General features: G+C 44.6%; 1 protein-coding gene across 5 annotated transcripts; it reads right to left on the minus strand.

Annotated features, from left to right (window-relative positions):
• Positions 1-841: 841 nt before the first annotated feature.
• On the minus strand, positions 842-12,081 carry LOC138739174 (SLIT and NTRK-like protein 5). 5 transcript variants are annotated; one of them, XM_069890730.1, is made up of 5 exons: positions 11,971-12,081; positions 8,801-8,956; positions 8,536-8,678; positions 5,864-6,101; positions 842-5,746 (listed from the first exon to the last, which is right to left on the minus strand). In XM_069890730.1, the coding sequence occupies exon 5, from the start codon at positions 5,693-5,695 to the stop codon at positions 3,089-3,091; it is 2,607 nt and encodes an 868-aa protein (XP_069746831.1). In that variant the 5' UTR covers positions 5,696-5,746; positions 5,864-6,101; positions 8,536-8,678; positions 8,801-8,956; positions 11,971-12,081; the 3' UTR covers positions 842-3,088. The 5 variants fall into 5 exon arrangements, 3 of the variants coding, with proteins under 3 accessions (XP_069746831.1, XP_069746832.1, XP_069746833.1); XM_069890731.1 differs by lacking the exon at positions 5,864-6,101; XM_069890732.1 differs by lacking the exons at positions 8,536-8,678; positions 8,801-8,956; positions 11,971-12,081 and having other exon boundaries at positions 5,864-6,158.
• Positions 12,082-19,244: the final 7,163 nt, after the last annotated feature.

Genomic DNA, 19,244 nt, shown 5'->3' on the forward strand with positions numbered 1-19,244 from the left:
TTCAATCAGTTCCAATTCTTCATAATTGGTTGGTTGATTATGTCATTGTTTTGTTGGCTTCATACTTTGAATTCACCACAATTCAGATCAACCTGGAATCACTATTGATTGTCAAACACAAGAATACTATAATAAATTACAAATTTTAAGGCAATACTAATTAATCGATTTGGCAGCAAACAAATAGTTTAAACATTTGAGTTACAGCCATATTTATTTTTTTTTAATTTTGTTAAAAGTAAAACAATGTATTATTTCCTTTGTTTTACTCGCTTATCTCATTTTCTCTTTTTATGAATCCAGTCTTTCCATCTCAGTCTTCATTTCTCTTTTGGTACCTAATTTGGCTGTAATACATTTTTTTTTTTCTTTTCATGCCATCTATTCTGATATATATAATCAATTATTAAATTTCTTTGGTTAAGGAGCTGGAGAAAAATCCCATAGTTTTGCTGAGTCCCTGATACCTCTTTGACCTTGCTGTAGCATTGTCAAATCATACTTTCTGCAAAAAATGGTTTTTAAAGCTTCTGTTATCAAGAATGCAAAGAAAAGTTGAATAACACATAGCGTTCTGCAGCAATAATCGGAGAAAACTAATTAAAATGTCATTTTAAATCTTGTGTAATCATATCTTATGAACATGAACCAGAATGTTATTGGGTGCAATTTAGCACTCAAGAATTAAGCATTCTTTCTTCCACTGAGTGATTCAATCATTCAGGTGCTCCACCCTATCTGAGTCAGGTAGGCGATATTTGCCAGCGATCACTTAATGAATCAGGCAAATAACTTCAGGCATGTTCAAGAAAATAAAAAAGAACATTCAAAACTCTTCCTCTTTTAACAAACATACATAGTGATTTATTAGTCTTAATAATAATTCTGGAGAGGATGCTATCTATTGTATTTTATTGCACCAAAGTTGATAAAACCAACCGAGAATAAATACTGTGATTTTCATATGTGAGATACATTTAGGGCTTCTGGACAGTGTGATAATATTTTCAGGAAAGAGAGGAGCAAGTCTGGATATCCTCCAAGTGCTGCTGTATTCTTCTTGGGGAAGCAAAGTGAATGCATCAGCTAATCTGCAACAAAACTATAATTTCCAAGACATTTCTGTCAACATTTTATTTTCATTAAGTGTGCCAAAAAGAGTAATGATAACTTTCTATTATCCTAATATTTAATTTCCACAAATATAGGCCTGGCTCCTTCTTAAGCATGGCTATGATTGTTATATGTCCATTAAAAGCATGTGTAGGGAAGGTTGACCAAATCATTTAGAAGATTTAATCAGGTGGAAAAAAAAGAACATTTTTTTTAAAAAGTCAGATAATGTTTCAATGACATAACCTTCACAATTCAAAAACTCTTGGAGAAATCAATATGGCTGTGATTTCCCATTGGCTTAAATACTGCTTGTCAAATTAATTTTCTATGAGAAACAGTGAAATTTATAGATTTCATTTTATCCATGTTTTTTTTTTCCTGGTTGAAATACTTATCTCTACTTTCAGTCACATCTCTCAGAAAATAAATATATGTAAAATGTACCAGAATAAAAATCTGCTTTACGGCAGTTCATGTGCACTATCTACTAACTAAATTAATTTAACATCAATTTATACACTTTACACTGGGGTGAAAATTGTGGTGAGGAGTGAAACAACATGTAACAGTAAGTACCAAGGCCATATTATGAAAATTAAGATTTCAATCAGTTCAAACAAAGATTATGTGGAACAATTGATATAGAAAATTACTGAATAAAAATACTGACCAACTAATGACATGTATTTGTAGAGACCTCTGCTGGGGATGTTAATGCAACCTGTTCAAACTGAATTTTTAGATCTTCTTCTATTTCTTTCACTAAAATTGATTTATTGGTGCATCGACATGCTGATCCCCGACTCAGCTATTCTAACTGCATCTATTTTTTGGCAGAAATTTGTTTCGGTTAACAAATGCAACTCATTATGACAAATGGTTAAAATGAGTAATGGTAAACCCTGTTAAAATGCTGCTCTCTGACAAAAACTTTTTTTTTTCCTTATTTGGCTTTGCTTAATTAATAGCCGCAGGAAACAAAATTGCCATTTTAAAAAAAATTCAACTGCCATTATAATTTCTATTTTTGATAAACTATATATTGTATGTAAAAAAAATGCCACAGAAATAGCCAGTTTGAACACCTGGTGATGTAATATAACTCTCCCTTTCCGTTCTTTTTTTTCTTTACAAGGGTACAGTTATTACATACAGTTTTGTACAATTCTTCATATAGCCCTGCATGGCCCCAGTGTACACACTGTTCTGAGCAACTCTGAGATGAATATTAAAGACCCTAATGTATTTTACTAATTTAAAAGTGCAGAATGCATACAAAGACATCCACTTCAAGAATAAAAGCTGCGGACTAAAATCAGGGCTGTGCTAGTCTCTTGAAAGTTTGCCAGAAGGCCAATTTGATCCTAATTGTACAGAAAGGGTCGAATCATTCTCAAACTGTGCATTGTACCTCATCTAAAACACAGAGATCCTCTGCAACAGGTATATTATGGCCTGCAACAAAACTGCAATGTACTGATGGATTTCTGTACATCATGCGTTACTATTGAGGTCATCTGAAAAGCAAAATGTTTTGGCTGGAGTGGTAACTCCCAGATCATTTTTGTGTGATTACCAGGGGTATTTTGTAACTAAAATATTCAACTTGAATAAATATTTTTTTTATGGAGAAACAACAAACTTACTAGCACACTTTGATGTAATGCCATTTTAGTAAAAACTAAATTGTTTCCCAAAAGATAATAAGATTGCAAAGTCCCTTTAGAAGCAGTAACACCCAAAATGATTACTTATACCTTCTGTCACATTACCAGGTCAACCTTCAGTTAAACTTCAATGATCCTAGCAAATCCAATGTTTCAGTGGACATGTGTTTGTGCTGCACAGCCTTTGTTCAAATATCCGTTCAAGGTGACAATCTGGTGCCAAGGCACTTTCACCTCAAACATTTACGCTAATCAGAAAAAAAGAGATAATTATCAATAAATACTGTCTATAAACAATCTCTGGCTCAGAACTGACTGCACGTGGTCTGTTTTTCAAGAACTTCGAGGTAGTCCGGCTCAACGTGAAGCTTTGTCTTCAATTCCAGATAGTCACTTCTAATTTGCTCAGCATATAGGTTACTGGGTGCCCCATAGAGAACCGTCTCCCTCAACCTTTCCGGATGTAAATACTGTCGTCTAACTTCATAGTTTGGGGAGTAATTATAGTTTGGTGGGCTACCATATTTATAGTCAACATTGTTCCCATTAGGCGACACCTCGGGTTCTAAAATCCCCCGGTAGAAATGATCTATATTTTGCACTGGAGAGACCTCCTCCTGGGGCTCTATGATGCTGATGCTATATGTGGGACTTCTCAGTTGGTTCTCCCTTCCCTCCTCTGGGTGGCTTCTGTAAGCGACTTTCAGCTCATGTAAATCCCTGTAGTCATCCACTGAATTGCCTTCCCTGGATCTGTAGATGGGGTTTTTGCACATATGTCCCAGAGGCTGAGGAATGTACTCATACACTTGACTGGCAGGACCCTTGGACTTGGGGGCCGACCTGTGGTTGTAAACGCTGTACTGAAGGTTGAAGGAGCTGACATCCGAGTTATTGGTGCTGGCCCGGTCACTCTGCGCCTTTTTCCGTCGTTTCACGACCACCACGAAGAGTCCAGCGGCAACAAACACGGAGGTGATAAAAACCAATAGCAAACTGAGGATAAGAACAGAGAGGGGCACGGACCCCGTGTCTGCCATGTACTGAAAAGGAGTCGCTGCGGTGGTGGGTGCCTTTCCCGACTGGGTGACGGAGGGGATGGGAGTCGACCCCAGGATATCTGAGTAATCGGAGCAGATTAAATCGGATTTAATCAACCGCAGGTCTTCCCCTGCGAATTGTTTGGGCGATTCACAGATCACGTCATTTATAAGGGTCCCAGTATTAAACCTTTGCAGCCAAAGCTTCATGCCAACGATATCACAGGTACAATCCCAGGGATTTTCGTGTAACTCCATCTGTATTAAGTATTGCAGTTGCTTGAGGACTCCAACCACCGGCAGGGAGGTGAAACGGTTACTCCGCAAACTGAGCCTGGTCAAATTCAAACCAAGAAAGACATCTGCGGGGAAACCCGTCAGCAAGTTATTATTTATAAAGAGCAGCTGCAAACTGGGCACTGGCCGAAAGGTCCCGTGTACTATCTCTTTAATGGCGTTGTACTCGAGATAGAGGTATTGCAAACGTCGCAGCCCGTGAAACATTTCTGAAGTGAGCCTTTCGATGCAATTACCATTGAGATAAAGTCGTCGTAAATTAGTCAGATTCATAAAAGCCCGGTCCTGTACCACAGTTATTTTATTGTTACCAAGGTGCAATAAATCTAATCCCGGCGAGTCAAAGAAATCGGAACGCCGCACGGTCAGGATGTAATTCCCAGTGAGATACATCTTTTTGGGATTATAGGGCTTTGGCTGCAGCTCGGATATTCTTTCGATTTTTCTCTCCTGGCAATTCACGTTGAGACCGAGGTCAGAGATCTGCATGTTGCACGTGCATTGGCGAGGGCACACTAAAGGCACTGGAGGTTTGGTCTGATAGGCGAAAATGGGTCCATAGTTGAATCCTTCTTTTAAGGAGGGGCTCTTGGAGGGAGCGCGAACCTGTGGCACTTTGGGGAGGCGAGTGCCTTTAGGGGCCCTGGCTGGAAATTTGGACACAGGGGACGAAGTGATGAAGGACGTGGCTGACGCTGGGGTTGTGTAGAAGTAGCCGTGGGTCGTCAAAGGGGACACGGGCTTCCTCTCGGAGTCCATGTTTATTCTCCTAGGGCAGAGCTCCTGCTTGGCGACCTCGTCAAGGTCCCTGCCGTGGAGCCGGAAGGGCGTCTCACAAACAACCTCCCCGACCAAGGCCGTGTAAGAAATGCTCTCCAGCCAAGCCTTCAGGGCGATGAGCTCGCACGTGCAGTTCCAGGGGTTTTCCTCCAACTGCAGCTCGACCACCCTGTCCATGTGCTCTAAAAGCCCCGCGTAGGGTAACATCTTCAGTCGGTTGCCCCTTAAGTCGAGGTGGGTGAGAGGGACGTACTTGAAGACATTGCTGGGTAAACCGCTGAGGAGATTGTCGTTCAGTATCAGGACTTGCAGCATGTGCAGTTTATTGAGAGAACCGGCTTCGATCGAGCTGATGTAGTTATAATCTAGCTGGAGGTATTCCAAATTCTCTAGTCCAGCAAAAGTATCATCTCGTATCCCTTCCAATTTATTATTGTTGAGATGCAGCCTCCGGATCGCTCGCAGCCCGTTGAAAGCGCCCGGTTCAATATCCTGGATCTCGTTGCCACCCAGATGCAGAATAGAAACCCCAGTAAAATTAATAAACTCGTTGGAATACAGGCGGTGGAGCCGATTACCGGTGAGAAACAGATGGTAGACGGAGAATCGCGGCGGGTTGATCTGGAGCAGACTGAGAATCTCGCTGTGCTCACACCCCACCACCAGTATTTCATCTTTCTCCTCGCAGGAGCAGAGATTTTCACAGACCTCTCCGTAGTTCTCGATGGTTTCAGCCCAAGACAGGACGAACGAAGCAAAAGCGATGGTCTGCGTTACCCAGACATACATTTTCATGGTCCGAGTGTGGATCCGTGTTCACTCTAGTGTTCCGTTACAGCTTATCACCTTCAGAAGATAAGACAGAGTGTGAATACTTTCAGCCTCTAACGTCACCAAAATCCTCTGCCCCCTCCACCCCAACACACACACACACACACACACACACTCCGCCGCTACCACCACCTTCAAAGGAGTGGGCTGTTTTCTGAGGGTTGATGAAATTGCTATCAGCTTCCCAACCGATCCCTGCAATGACGTCCAGGTCATCAAAAGTTAAAGTGATATTCCCGGTATAAATTCAGGGATTTGATAGTTTCTCAGTTCGAGACCAGATAGATCCTCCAGTGGCTACAGTTCAATGCACTCATTCAATGCATTGTTGGAAGAGACATACTCGGTGGATAAGGAATGATTGGAGCATCTGTTAGTTGAGATAGGAAGTTGCATTTAGTGTTAGCGTCACTTATCACACACTGCGTTAAACGTCACACATGAATTTTACTCGATTTCAGAAATACATCTTCAATTCAATATATATTTTTTGCAAAATTAGAGCTCTGGTTAGGTTGGTAAATGCGAATACTTGTCAGTTTCTAATTAAAAGGAAATCCTGCTTTCGAAAAAAAAATCCATGACTAAAAATTGTTTTCATCAGACATGTGTATATCTCGCAAATAATTCCCCAAAAAAAAATAAGCCGTTCATTTGCTTGCACAGAAGGCGCCCAGTACGCTTCCTGTTATACGCAACCGAGTGCTTTCAGAAGCTATTGTGGGTCATTACGATTCACGCGGAAGATGGCAAAGTAATAATGAACATGATTTTATTTTCCTTCCTCGCTCTCATTCGAGCAGAATGCTGATCCTCCCCTGCCTGCCAGTGCACCCCTCTCTCCAAAAGTAGCGGTTCTGGACAACAGCTCAGTATCTTCGGCCAGATAGAAAGGACATCGCGGTTCCATGCGATATTTCCAGACAGCAGCCCGGTGAAAGTTGCATTGAAAGATTTGCCATCGCCGAGGTTACAACAAGAACGGTTGGTTAGAATCGGCGAGAACTGTCGCAGCCCCTCAATCCTCCGGGTAAAAGGCACACAAGCCAATAATCTACGACAGAGATTTAAAACCTAAATTTCATCTCGCTCGAAACAAATCCGATTTCCTACTGCTTCTCCTCCCACTCGCATTCAACCATTGCATCACAAAAGACATGTAAATTTTCACCTACTGATGCCGAAAATCGTTTGGTTTCGAGCACAATTGCTCTTCGCTGGTCACAAGCCTTTGCAACCTCAAGGATGCGGACGCACAAGGTTGCAGCGCAAAATTTAAACAAAGCGCAATTAAACGCCTAAGCGCTTCGACGCGATTATTTTTCGAACCCCATCCCATGAGGAATGAATGAGAACGGCGTTCTTTCCCCTTTCCTCGTCAGCGTTTCCCTCGATGGTACGTGCATGGGGCGCATTTTATTTCGCCCACCCCACCTCCCATTCCACTTGCCCAGATGCAAAAAAAAAGTTCTCAATTCTATCCCACATCTTGATACAAAATGCAAAGATGCGAAGAGTTCAACTACAGATTAGTACCGTAGAGGCAGAAGTCACCAGTATCCAAGGAATGCCCAGCATCTCTCCGGATCACTGCTGCGTGTGTTCAATGTTTTTATGCCAGAAGATTTGATTTTGTTTTTGTCCGGCACTCGATACTTTTCACCATTTTATCAATAATTATAATTGAAAATATGAAGCCTGAGGTCGCTCAATTCCGTTACGATTAAATTAGCATTTACTTACCCAGCTCGGCTCCTCCGAGGTCATAATATTGCAAGAGGTGGTGGATGTCCGGCCAAGCTCCGAGTTAAACTATTGGCTATGTAATTAGGAATGCTTAAAGTGGTTCTTTGGGCTGTGGATCTGTTGCGCGCTGTTTTTACCGATTGCTTCATGTTATCAACGCAGCGGTTGGCCGTATGAGACTTCCAGCAACTTTACCATGGGATCATCGAGACTGACGAGCGAGAGAGAGAAATCACCGAACCCAACAACAGACTGCCTTCTTGCCCTCCATTTCGGCGCTTAAAAAAATCCTCAATTTTCTCCTTCCACGATGACAACGATTCCTTTAATCGCGATCTGTAAAATATGGCTGTGGCACATTTGATCCACTGGCGTTGCTTTAAAGTGAAAACTCGGGTGATGGAGCAGCGAAGGGGACTTGTCTGGAGAAATCCACCGTCCTGTTAATGGGCACTTAAATCAACCCTCGGGGAATGCGGAAGGATGTCATATCGCCTTGTCTTTGCATTATCCTTGCTCATTTAAAGCCAAACGCCGCTCTCAACCAACTGCAGAAATCCTTGCTGTAATTTGGAAACCTGCTACACTTGAAATGGAAGATGGGTGATGCGCAAATAATAGCTGGAAAATAAATCTTGAAGCCAGAGTCTTCCACGAGTTTCGAGTCCTGCTCTGCATTCAGTTTTGTTGGACGGGCACATTTTGCTTGACATTCCATTCGGGCTGATCCAGTCCATATTTTTTAGGAGGGTAATAAATCAGCGCTAACAACCCATTTGTAGGAGCGTCAGTATTTTGTGCACAGAGCCTGGTTGTTAGTCATTCCAGCCATTTCCCAAATAACACGCAAAATAGGAGCAAAAGGAAGAGCTCAGTATTGTAATGGTCAATAGATGGCAGTGCAGGGTGACACAAATGAGGACTGACAGAAAACTCCCTCAGTTTGACTTTGCCTATATCCTGGCAAGAAGGACCGGAGGGAGGGAGGGAGAGGAGGGGGGGGGGGGGGGGGGATAAAAGCTATTGTGTGAAAGCAGTTGATTTGGGATCAGACTTACCTGGTATTCGCCTACGGTTCTATCCCCCACTCGGTGAATCCAGCAAATTTAATTCTTCGTTCTGCATCGGCCATTGCAATTTTCCGAGCGGTCATAGAGAGAGTTTTCACCGCATTAATAATTACAAAACAACCCCAGGCTTTCTAAGCACGACAAGGAAACAATAACATTTAACGTTTAACCAGATACATCCATGGTGGTAGAACAGAGCAACGACTATGTTCTGCTGGTAATATTTCACATTTTAAACGTATTGGCACACTACCTGGCGCAGTGAGGATTAATTCAGTTGCAAAAAAACACACACACACACCGAAATGCCTGAGGAGCTCAGCCCGTCTTTCAACGTTCATCAATAGCAAAGGTATATTGCCGACGCTTCGGCCTTGAGCCCTTCTTCCTGAGACTCTCGCAGAACTCCCTTCAAAGAGAGGAGGAGAACTTATTCAGGACAGGCAACCCTTGAAGAGATTTCTCAGTGGATCAACTGAACTGAGTGAAACGGGAAAGTCCGCAGACGCTGTGATGGTAATTAAAAAAAAACACACACACACCGATATGCTGGGGGAACTCAGTCGGTCTTTCAGCTTCCATAAAAAGCAAAGATATACTGCCAACTTTTTCGGGCCTGAGCCCTTCTTCCAAGATTTTTGTTTCAACAGCAGACCAGCAAGTCAACTCTAACATGCACAAAAAATAGTGTGTCGTGTTACAGTGAAAGAATCAATTAGCCTGAGGCAAGGAGAGCATGAGACTATGTCAGATCCATGGCTATGGGGAACAGTCTTTAAATGTGATGGTGAGGAATCTCATCCGACGAAACAGTGCCTTTCGCCATGATGAACACACAAAAACTCAAAGACCACATAATTAAAATACATACATATAAATACTTGCAATGATTTTCACAGTAAAATGATATCAATCTCAAAGCCTGTAGAAAAAAGTTATTCCCCAGTCTGGCATTCCTGATTTTAATACTCCTGTAGTAAAATACAAAGCTGGAGAAAGTCAGCAGGTCAAACAGTGTACTTTATCATGGCTTGGCTTGGCAAACAAAGATTTAAGGAGGGGGCTGTTGAGGCTAATGTGGAAAAGATATGCTCTGCTATAGCGGCTGCAAGGGAACTTTTGTTCTGGGTTTGGTGCTGTTGTAGATGCTCCGTCTCCTTTTCTCCTCAAGAATTATGATAGCCTTAGCTGTAGCAAAAGAAAATGTATAATGTCAACTTGGAAATCAGAAAAAGAACATGAGAATACAGCAATGGGACATGGAAATGAATAAATCTATTCCATTTGAAAAAAAAACATAATTTAAAAAAAATAAAGTCACATTATTTGAGGAAATTTGGGAGCCGTACATGGAACGTAACAGAGAGGGGACCGTCACCCCCTAAAATGATAACGAAGACAAAATGACTTGATCCAGTGTATAAAAGTAGATGATACATTTTTCTTCTTTATTTTCATTGCATGATGACATTGTTTAATGGTTTTATTGTTGTACATGTTGAATGTTTAGAGGGGGTGGAAAGGGGGGAGGGAAGGTAGGGGGGGGAGGGAGAAAATGCCACTGTGTATATTTAAGAGGGAAATTTTGTATGTATTTTGATTGATATGGTTCAAAGTGTGAATTTTTAATTTTTTTTTTAAAAGACCAGCCCTGTATGTGTTATCGAAGGAGGAGACAGACTGGTGAATGGTGCAACGCCAGGCCACGTGATCATAGGGGAGAGCAGACCATTGGCGATGGTCAATGTGATAGGCACCAAGGGATTTCTTCAGGGAGACCTTGTACCACTTTTTCAGAGCCCCTCTGTCATGGTGACCAGTGGAGAGTTTGCCATGCAACACAATCTTGGGCAGGTGATGATCCTCCATCTTAGAGACATGCCCTCTCCAGCGAGGGTACTTTATATAGCAAAGATAAATAACCAATGTTTCAGGCTTGAGACTATCAAGGTATGGAATAATGTCGGCAGGTGTCAGAACAAAATGGTAGGGAAGAGGAGTGCGGAGAGGAGCATCATTCCAAAGGCAGGAGGTAATAGGTGAATACTTGAAGCTGAATCACTTAGAAATTGACCTGAGAGAACCCAAAGCAGCCGATAAATTCACACTCTGGCACCGCTGCTTGGAAAAGTTCCTCAAAGCCTCTCCAGCTGTGATCCAGGATGACGAGGACAAGCTCCATCTGCTATCATTGTACATCGAATGTTGAGTCTACTGGATGATCGGGGACTGCCAGACATGGACATCGTGAAAGACCAGTACAAGGTACACGTGAACAAAGTCTAGGCACAGCACAAAATCCACTAGCTCAGGCAGCGACCCAGGGAAACTTTCAATGACATTGTCAAAGCCCTGCAGGACCTTATGAGAGACTGCAACTGCCAGACTGTGAGTGCAGAACAGCACACACACCTACTGATCAGAGATGCCTGTGTAACAGACATCTGCTCTGATTACATGAGGCAAAGGCTAGTCAAACAGAAGCAACTGAGCCTACTTCAAACCATTGAACTGGCGAAACCTCTGGAGGTGGCCATCCACAATGCAGAATCGTTCTCCAGTGAGCATGCGGCCACATCGTGGGGAACACAGGAGCCACCATCTTGGGAGGTGGGATTGCGAGCCCCTTCCCATCCTGAGCTGACCTCTGCTGCCATTAGTGACAACCGATCTGCTATTTCTATGGGCAGGGCAAGCATCCGAGGAAATGCTGCCCTGCCAAGGATGCCAACTGCTCCAACTGAAGGAAAAAGGGACACTTCGCAAAGGTCTGTAAGTCTAAGCAATTCCCCAAGCCCAGCAGTGCTGTGTGCATGCTGATGCCGCCATTTTGATGCAGTCACTTCCGCCCATGCACCATGGAGATCACCGACTTGATAACGTCACTTCCATCTTCTTCCTCTTCTCTTCCGGCGAACAACAGCGAGGCCACGTGCAGTCCATGTGGGCCACCATCTCGACCGCCATCTTAATGGACTGCCAGCAGCCAACGGAACTCCTCAGACAATGAGCTGACACTGGTTTTGGTAACTCTGAATCAATGCAGACTGCATCAAATCTCCAGGGCCATGATGGATGTCCAGGTAAATGGCTGCCCCATCGCTTGCCTGTTTGTCAGTGGAAGCACTGAGTGCTTAATTCACCCAAACACTCTACAGCACTACTCCCTTGGGGTGAAGCCCACTAAACACAGTGTATCTCTAGTGTCCCAATCCCACTCTGCTAAAGTTTGTGGCATTTGTACTGTGACACTGACTGTCCAGGGCACAGTCTACCGTAACTTTAGGTTGCTAGTACTTCCACATCCTACTGAGATTAGACTTCCAGTGCAACTTAAAGAGCATCACCATGGAATACCACAGGCCACACCTTCCCCTCACGATCTTTTACGAGCAATTTTTAAACCGCCCGGCCCTACCTCACCCGTGGGGCTGACCAGCAGCTTCAAACCAATGACCGCAGTTGACATGCAGCTCTCCGCACTCCGGATCCACCCCCACCTCTGTTCGCTAATCTCAGCCTTGACTGTAAGCCTATCCCCACTAAAATTAGATGATATAGCGTTGGGGACAAGACATTTATTAAGTCAGAGATGAGTCATCTGCTCACTGAGGGCGGGGGGGGGGGGTGATAGAGCAGAGTACGAGCCCTAGAGAGCCCAGGTAATGAAGGTGAAGAGTCAGGAGAAACACTGGATGGTCATAGATTACTCCTAGACCATCAACAGGTTCACCCAGTTAGATGCATTCGCATTTTGGTTCTCGACCATAGATCTTGTCTGCATATCACCAGCTCCACATGCGCCCCGAAGACTACCAGTACACTGCCTTCAAGGCAGATGGCAGACTGTACCATTTCCTCAGAGTCCCTTTTGGGGTCACGAATGGGGTACCTGTCTTTCAAAGGGAGATGGATCAGATGGTGGACAAACACGGTCTGCGAGCCACTTTCACATACCTCAACAAAGTTACTATCTGTGGCCATGATATTCCTCCACACTACAAAGCACCTCAACCTCACATATAATACAGGAAAGTGTGCTTTTAGCCCAATCATCTGGCTATACTAGGCTGGGTTGTGGAGAATGGAATCATCAGCTCCAACCCTGAATGCATGTGCCCCCTGTTAGAATGTCCACTCCCCCACTGCCTTAAGGCCCTGAAAAGGTACCTGGGATTATTCTCTTATTAGACTCGTTGGGTTCCCAGCTAGCCAGAGAAGGCCCAAACTCTCATCAGGGCCACCATCTTCCCCTTGTTGGCAGAAGCCCGTGAGGCTTTTGAAAGTATCAAAGCCAACATTGCAAAGGCCATTATGCACACAGTGGACGAGTCCATCCCATTCCAGGTGGAGAGCAATGCATCTGAATTTTCCCTAGGTGCCATTTAACCAGGTGGGCAGCCCTTTGGCGTTTTGTTCACATACCCTCCAGGGCCCCGAGATCTGGCATTCCTCCATTAGAAAGAGCCCCAGGCTATTGTTGAAGCAGTACAGCACTGGAGGCATTACCTTGCCAGTAAGCATTTTACCCTGCTGACTAACCAATTTGCAGTTGCCTTCATGTACAACAACCAGAAGTGGGGTAAAATCAAAAATGGTAAAATCCTGAGGTGGAGAATTGAGCTCTCCACCTACAATTATGACATACCGAACCAGCCCGGAAAGCTCAATGAGCTCTCGGACACCCTGTCTCGGGGGATTTGTGCCAGTACACAGATGGACAGGTTGTAAGCACTGCACAACAGCGTCTGCCACCCAGGGATCACCGTTTTTTTACACTTCATCAAGGCCTATAATCTCCCCGACTCCATCAAGGACATAAGGACGCTGACTAGAAATTCCCAGATTTATGCAGGATACAAACCACTCTTCTACCAGCCCACCCATCACACCTGATCAAGGACACTTGCCCCTTTAAATATTTGAGTATGGACTTCAAAGGACCCCTACCATCCACTAACCATGACATGTACTACATCAACATCATTGATGAGTACTCGCAGTTCCCCTTTGCTATTCCTTGCCCGGACATGACTGCAGCCACCGTGATGAAGGATCTGAACAATCTGTTCACCATTTTTGGACACCCCGGCTAACGTCAACAGTGATAGGGGTTTGTCCTTTGTGAGTGACGAGCTGCATCAGTATTTGTTGTCCAAGGGTGTCTCCTCTAGATGGACCACTAGCTATTACCTCAAAGGAAATGGCCAGCTGGAGCAGGAGAATGGCATGGTCTGGAAGGCAGTACTACTGTCCTTAAAGTCCAAAGGCCTTCCCATCCCCCACTGGCAAGAAGTCCTCCCAGAAGGCCTTCACACTATCTTGTCCCTCCTGTTTATGGCCACCAACGAAACACCTCACGAGAGACTCTTTACATTCCCCAGGAGATTGGGGTTGGGAACCACCCTCCCTACCTGGCTGACATTCCCCGGACTGGTCCTACTTTTCAGGCATGTGAGGGACCCATAAGTCCAACCCTCTGGTCGAGAGGGACTAGCTGCTCCACACAAACCCACAGTACTCCTACGTGGCATTACTGGACAGATGTGAAGATGCAGTATCCATTCGAGACCTGGCACATGCTGGAGCATCTGGAACCCCCCCCAAAACCAGCCGACTGGTACCAACCCCCCCCCTCCCCCAGCTCTCCAGGACTTTAGTTAATCACCCCCACCATCCCAGACAACCCAGCAACCGACACATATGCTTCCATCCTCCCGACTCAACCAAATACCCCAGCTGGGCCAACTGAGATGGATCAGCCAGAGGTAGTGGATCCTCAGACTGGGACATACCTATCACAATGCTAATGGAGACTGCCATACAGACTGAACATATGAGGTTAGCTGACCACATCACACACTCCCCGGGACTTCTTTTTAAAAGAGGGGGTGAATGTTGTGAAACCACTATTGTATGTAAATGACTTGACCTTTTATGTTTGACCCTGGTTTCACTGGCTGGCTGATGACTCCTCCTGTTTATCTCCCATATAGGCTATCATGCCACAAGCCTGCCCCCAGTTCAAGTCCAGGTCAGTCTGAGCCAGTAACACAAGGGATGCTGTCCATCTCTTGCTAATAAAAGCCTTCAGTTTCCACTAACTTCAGTGTTTGTATAATTGATCATGCATCAGAAGTGATGGCGCTGCTGCACCTTCCTGAGGAATGAGTAGGGTGCTTTGACTTCAAGTTAGGTTATCTCTTATGTTCTCACCAAACAACTTTGTGCTCTCCCCTCTCTCCATGACAGAGCTCTTGATTTGTAATGAAGAATCGTTGACCTTCATCCTCCTGAAGCCCTCAATCATCAACTTTATCTTGCCCACATTGTCAGGTTGTTGTTCTTGAACCAGTTTATGAGCCTTTCAACCTCCTCTCTCTCATGTAACTCATCATCTCTGTGGATGAGGCCAACTGCAATTGTATCATCCAGGAATATAATTATTCTGTTAGAAGTGAATTTGGCGGTGCAGTCATGAGTCAGCAGCGTGAAAAGTAGTGGGCTGAGCACAGAGCCCTGAGGTGCTCAGCATTATGGGGCTTGAGGTTTTTCTGGCAACCTGGATGACTGTGGTCTTTCCGTCAGTTGCAGAGAAGGCTGTTGAGTCTCAGCAAGAACTGTTTATCCACCAGCCTCTAAGGTATGATCATGTTGTATGCTGAGCTGAAGTTAATGAACACAATTTGGTATGTGAGGCATCGCTCTCCAGGTGGGTCTGGACAGGGTGGAGGGTCAAGACTATTGCTTCATTCGTGGCTCACTTTGGATGGTAGCAAGCTAGAATGGGTCCAATGTCACTGGGAGGTGCACTTTGATATGTTCCATCAACATCTGCTCAAAGGGCATCATGGGCACTGGGATGATAATGGCTTTCTTGAAACCCGTGGAGACAGTGGATTGGGTTTTGCAGAAGGAATCCAGATTAAACTGCTCTACATAGACATCCATAGTGCAGTCCAAATCAGTGGTTGGAAACAGATAGCTTCCCCATCAATTCTGGAGATAGGCAAGATGGTCTGCTCTTTCCAGTCCTATTTGTGTGCTGCATAGATCCCTTTGCAGAATCCATCAAGAAGGGTGAGACCTTAAGAGGTGTGGTTTTGTCAGGTAGTGAAGGTGATCAGGTCAAGGCCACACTGTACGTGGACAACGTCACCACCTTTTGTTCAGACACACGATTGATCCGCAGACTGATCAGCATCTGTGGCCATTTTAAATTAGTATCAGGTGCCAGGTTCAACCAGAATAAGAGTAAGGCAATGCTCTTCAGTAACAGGTCTGACTGGTTCACCATCCCCTTCACAGTCAAATCAGGTTTGGAGTGGTTGAGGTGTGCATAAGATTTGGCCAGAGTGGATTGCAAAGATGCACCAGAAATTGGGTCTGTGGGGGCGGTGCTCCCTCTCAGTAACAGGGAAGAAGCTGGATAACAGGAGCGAGGTACATGGCACAGATGTGGTCCATCCCTCGCACCTCTGCCTTGGCAATCTCCAGAGCTATTGTTTGGTTCATATGGGGTTCCAAGATGGAAAGGGCCTGAAGGATTGCCATGTGTAAGTCACCAAACAAGGATGTATCCAACATGGCCTGATCCTGATGACCCCCTTCATATATGGCTGCATGTGTTTAGAACTAAAGTACGAGAGCATCACCTGCTACTATGTGCTGAGGTTCGACGTGTCCAAGGTGTTGTGAAGGATGGGCCTAGCCCTGTTGCACTTTGCCACACCACTTATCTTTCGTAGAAAAGTTTTTTTTCCCAGACCAACACCTTTGACCACAAGGCCATTAGGCAGTGATCAGCATGGAAAGTCCTGCAGTCACAGAGATAAGGACTTGATGGATCTGGTGGGATGGTTCCCTCTTCTGGTGGAGTGCCTCATCACCAGGGCTCATGAATAAACACCAGGACTTGATCTGGCTGGCAATAAGGCATGCTCTCCAGACAGATCCTTCCTGTATGAATGCAACATTACCACAAATGTTGTTCCCGAGATGACTGCGGTGGCACAGAGACTGTTGCCCACCTCTCAGCTGAATGCAGATTTGCAAAGGATGTGTGGAGAAGGATGCAAAGGTCCTTGTCACTGTTTATCCCCAGCAGCAGTGTGACAGAGGTCTATCTGATCTACAGGCTGTTCCCAGGGATGCACAGAGAATTAGACATCTAGAACTGCTGGCAGACCATCAACTTGGTGAAAGACACACTTTGGTCTGCCCGAAACTTGCTGGTCTTTCAGCACATGGATGTGTTGGTGAGGGAATGCTGCCGACTGACACATTCCAGGTTGCAAGATTACATAGTGAGGTATGCACTAATGCTTCATACAGCCAACACAAGGGCACTGTGGGGAAGGACCACAGCTAGTGTCCTCCCATTTCCAGGCATTGAGGGGCTAAGACCGAGGGGAAGTCTCTCAAACATCCGAGGAGGGAGAAGCGCCAAGGTACAACAGTGTGTTAATGTTGCAAATAGAATTGAATGCAACAACAGTGACAGGAATGTGTGGATATGAAAGTAGGGGTGGGAACAGACTCTGAAGGTTTTATTATTTGTAAATAATTTATTGTGAATAAAGTATATTTTTGGGACAACCTGCGTCAGTTGGACTGCACAGACCTTCAGCTCCAGAGCAGATATATTATGTGGACCTGATGAAATTGTGTGGGATCACCCTGGATAGGATCTTTCTCATCAGCCGTGGCTATGCTAGGTGCCTGTTCTTCAGGGGAGATGAGACTTTCTTCAATATCACCTTGTTTTCTTCTCATCAAACCACACAGAGAATCTATTCAACCTTTCAGTTATCTGCAAAGTTGACTTGTGCTATTATTGTTCGAATACCCTGATGCATGCACCTTATGTAGCCAGTGTCACACAGATTTTTATAGATACTCTGTGCATACCCATCCTTTGCCTTCCTGATAGCATGGTAGAGCTGAGCTTTTGTTGAGCTTAGTTTCATCTTTTCTCACAACATGAAAGCATCATTATGAGCGCTGAGTCAAGCATGAGCATCCACATCCAACCATAGTTTATGATTTGCCCTGGCTGTGTTGCGTTCGATCACCGTGGCATCTCAGTACACTAGCTTATGCAGCTATTCACTCTGCCCATATAGTCATCACTGTAGCAGTCCACCTCCCTGGATGCACTCCATTCTTTGGTTTCAAAGCAGTCCTGCAGCACTGCTCTGACTTGAACCTTCATCCCTGATGCGAGCAGGAAGCAGAGAGAAGAAAGTGTGTCTGAGGAGGGAGGGGTTCTTTTGTATGTTAGCTACCTTTCTGAGGTAGCAGAAAGTGGTGGAGGGAAGGGAGGTTTGTGCGATACTCTGAGTTGCATTCACCATGTTTTGCAGCTACTTTCAACCTTGGGTGGAGCAGCTCCCATAGTATGCTGTGATACATCCTGCTGGGTTGCTTTTGATAGAGTACAGCTCAAAGTTGTTCAGCTATATAAATGTACTCATGGATATCTTTAATATCTCACATGGTACCTACCTGTTTCAAACAGGTGCCAATCATACCAATGCACAGGAAGAGTGTAGTAACCTGCCTCAATGACTATCGACCAGTAGCACTTACATCAGCCATGATGAAGTGTTTTGAAAGGATGGTGTTGAAGCATATCAGCTCCTATTTAAGTGGTGACATGGATACGTTCCAGATCCACTATCGCAGTAACAGGTCTATGACAGAAGCCATCTCACTGGCTCTACACAAAGCCCTGGAACATCTGGACAATAAAGATGCATACATCAGGATTTTCTTTATCGACTACATTTTGGCATTTTAATTTCATTACACTCATCATCCTCTCAAAGCTGATCAGCAAACTCCAAGACTTGGAACTCAACACCTATTGTGTAATTAGATCATGGATTTCCTCATTTCCAGATGACAATCATGGAAGATTGGTAAGAACATCTCCTCCACAATCTCCATCGGTACCAGAGCACCATAGAACAGCATCCTTAGACCCCTGCTCTACTCACTTTACACCTACAACTTTGTGGCTCAGTACAATAGCGCCATCTACAAATTTGCTGATGACATCATGGAGGTGGGTTGTATAAAGAAAGGTGATGAGTCACCATACAAGAGAGAGGTTGATAACTTGGCTGAATGGTGCACCAACCACAACCTTGCACTCAATGTCACCAAAAGTAAGAAGCTGATTGTTGTCTTCAGGAGGGGAAAACCAGAGGTATACAATTCAGTGATCATTGGAGAACAGAGAAGGAGAAGATGAGAAAATTTAAGTTCTTGGGAGTCACGATGTTGAAGGATTTTTCCTGGACCCAACACACAAATGGCATTGTGAAGAAAGCATGTCAGTGCGTTCTACTTCCTCAGGAGTTTGCAGAGGTTTGATGTAACACCAGAAACGCTGGGAAAATTCTACAGATATATAGTGGAAAGTGTACTGACCAGCTGCATCTTGGTCTGGTATGTGGACACCAATACTCCTGAGCATAAACCCCTCCAAAAGGTAGTGGACACAGGCTAAGACAACACAGGCAAATCCATTCCCACTATCCCCAAATCACAGCAGGGAACACTGCCGTCGGGAGCAGCAGTAGTCATCAATGATCCACAGAATTTAGCACACAGTCTGTTCTCACTGCTATCATCAGGAGAGAGGTATAAGCACTACAAGACTCACACCACCAGATGCTATCTCTCTACCA

Source organism: Narcine bancroftii, chromosome 7 (assembly GCF_036971445.1).
Source record: "Narcine bancroftii isolate sNarBan1 chromosome 7, sNarBan1.hap1, whole genome shotgun sequence".
Classification (NCBI taxonomy): Eukaryota; Metazoa; Chordata; class Chondrichthyes; order Torpediniformes; family Narcinidae; genus Narcine; species Narcine bancroftii.